Source organism: Penaeus chinensis, chromosome 27, assembly GCF_019202785.1.
Source record: "Penaeus chinensis breed Huanghai No. 1 chromosome 27, ASM1920278v2, whole genome shotgun sequence".
NCBI lineage: Eukaryota > Metazoa > Arthropoda > Malacostraca > Decapoda > Penaeidae > Penaeus > Penaeus chinensis.
The window spans coordinates 28,765,183-28,767,682 of NC_061845.1; the positions used below are offsets into that span (position 1 = coordinate 28,765,183).

Sequence of the window (2,500 nt, forward strand, 5' to 3'; positions counted from 1 at the left end):
TCTCCATCCCTCTCTTTCCCTATTCATTTGTTTATCTTTACACTGTGGATAACTATGAAGCATTTGGAAGCAGGTGAAATATCCCACAAAAGTAATGCAATACCTCAAAACACCATCAAAATATACTACACTTTTCTATAATCATGAAAAAATATCTGATACATCTCTGTTCAGAGTAACAAGCTTCAAGGCCTTTGAGACATTCATCACTGATATTTTCATTATCAATCATCAACTTGTGAACCCAGTAAAAGTAGACCCACAATGAGAGTAGGACAGTCTATGTCCTCTCCAGAAGCAAGTTGTGGCTATGGTTTACTAAGTAGTTAAGCAAGGTATTGTGACCATCAGCATTCACTGAATGTTAATATAAAGAGACATGGACTCATATACAATGACAAGGGGACATCTGGTGACTACTGTGTACATTTGATCTTGAAGATGAAAACATACATTCTTATCTCAAGAGAGGAAAGAAAGTCACCTTGCTGATATATCTACTGATACACGCAACATAAATTCTGTTTTGTAAAGGGTGTTTTATCTACATTACACACTGCTTTTCATATATATATCATACAAACATGAAGATAAAAAGTGTTATCTTGCTGTGAAATAGATTAAAGTAATTTTCTTCTGTAAACATCCTCTTGAAAAAGTCCATTTGTATAAACATTGAATGTTATGTAAGTCTGAATATGCTTTCATAGTTCAAAGTACAGAATGTACCTCATGACTAATGCTTAAGGCTAAAAGGTATGACTGCAATATATCCTTACACCTCAGAAGCATCAGAACATGTCAACCTCCATATGCACTATTGTCAAATTGAATATATGACTGCATCACCATACTGCCACTATATAGTTCTCTTTCTCTGTTGTCTGCTTGTATTTTCTAGTATTCTGACTCCTTTAAGAAAAACAAGAAGAGAAAAGAATGAGAAAGAAATGGTATCACACTAATAGAAATCATCTCACCAACTATTCTCACATTAAACATCACGTAAATTCTGCTCAAGCAGTCACTCTTATGCTTTCTCTGAGTTGCTGTCTCTGCTCTGCTGGCGCTGCAGGGCACTAACTGTTATGTTACTACTAGTGGATGTTACTCCACTAGGGTTGTTAGAGCTGGTGGAAGCTGTGCGTTCCTTGAGTGAAGAGAAGGAGGTTAGAGTCTTCTGAAACCATGTGTTCTTCGTGGCTTGCAGCTCTGTCACTGCTGTGCTCAGCTGGTGGGTTAAGTCCTGAAACATGAAGCTCCAGTTATTCACAACGCACCTTCCTCATATCTAATAAAAACAACAAACAAAAATGAAAAAATATATAAACACCTAAAAACAACCAACTTCTACAACCTATTATACAGACCTGATTTTTGCACTCGGATTCAACCAAGGCTAGTTTGGTCTGCGCAAGCTCCAGCTCCAGCTCACGAATCTGCTGGTGTAGCTTGGTTACCACGGGGGATTCTTCATCACCAAGTTCACCTGGGGGTCCCGTCACAGGCGACAGAATGCCGCTACACTTCTCACATGCAGAGACCTTGGCCTGTTGGATGAGAGGAAGGTGAAGAGAATTACACATGCAAGGAAACTGGGAAGAGGAACACTTCACAAATAATCTCCACACAGTCATTTCACTCAAGAGGTTACTTTATTCCACCCATATTTTCAGGATCCACAAATCTGACCAAAAGCAGCAGCAAGCCAAAGAAATGCCAGATGAGGTATTCTTAAGAGCCAGAGACGATCAACAATAATGTGCCCAAGATAAATGCTTCAATAAGGTTTCATATGAATAAATATACATTCCTTTACTGAGAGATAGATAGACAGAGAGACATAGTGAAGGAGAGTGAGGGATAGAGGGATAGAGAGAGAGAGAGAGAGAGAGAGAGAGAGAGAGAGAGAGAGAGAGAGAGAGAGAGAGAGAGAGAGAGAGAGAGAGAGAGAGAGAGGAGCAGAGAGAGAGAGAGAAGAGCAGACAGAGAGAGAGAAGAGCAGACAGAGAGAGAGAAGAGCAGAGAGAGAGAGAGAGAAGAGCAGAGAGAGAGAGAAGAGCAGAGAGAGAGAGAGAGAGAAGAGCAGAGAGAGAGAGAGAGAGAAGAGCAGAGAGAGAGAGAGAGAGAGAGAAGAGCAGAGAGAAAGAGAGAGAGAGAGAAGAGCAGAGAGAGAGAGAGAGAGAGAGAGAGAAGAGCAGAGAGAGAGAGAGAGAGAGAGAGAGAGAGAGAGAGAGAGAGAGAGAGAGAGAGAGAGAGAGAGAGAGAGAGAGAGAGAGAGAGAGAGAGAGAGAGAGAGAGAGAGAGAGAGAGAGAGAGAGAGAGAGAGAGAGAGAGAGAGAGAGAGAGAGAGAGAGAGAGAGAGAGAGAGAGAGAGAGAGAGAGAGAGAGAGAGAGAGAGAGAGAGAGAGAGAGAGAGAGAGAGAGAGAGAGAGAGAGAGAAGAGAGAGAGAGAGAGAGAGAGAGAGAGAAGAGCAGAGAGAGAGAGAGAGAGAGAGAA

At 41.4% G+C, this 2,500-nt stretch overlaps 1 protein-coding gene across 4 annotated transcripts in view; it reads right to left on the minus strand.

Moving 5' to 3' along the window:
• Positions 1-2,500, minus strand: part of LOC125039417 (rab GTPase-activating protein 1-like) — a 44,294-nt gene that overhangs the window by 1,405 nt on the left and 40,389 nt on the right. For all 4 annotated transcript variants that reach the window (XM_047633317.1, XM_047633315.1, XM_047633314.1 and 1 more), the window contains 2 exons: positions 1,371-1,550; positions 1-1,246 (listed from right to left, as the gene is read on the minus strand). The exon at positions 1-1,246 is cut by the window's left edge and continues 1,405 nt beyond it. In XM_047633317.1, coding sequence (XP_047489273.1) covers positions 1,031-1,246; positions 1,371-1,550 — 396 coding nt within the window. In that variant the 3' untranslated portion in view covers positions 1-1,030. The remainder of the gene's footprint in view (positions 1,247-1,370; positions 1,551-2,500) is intronic.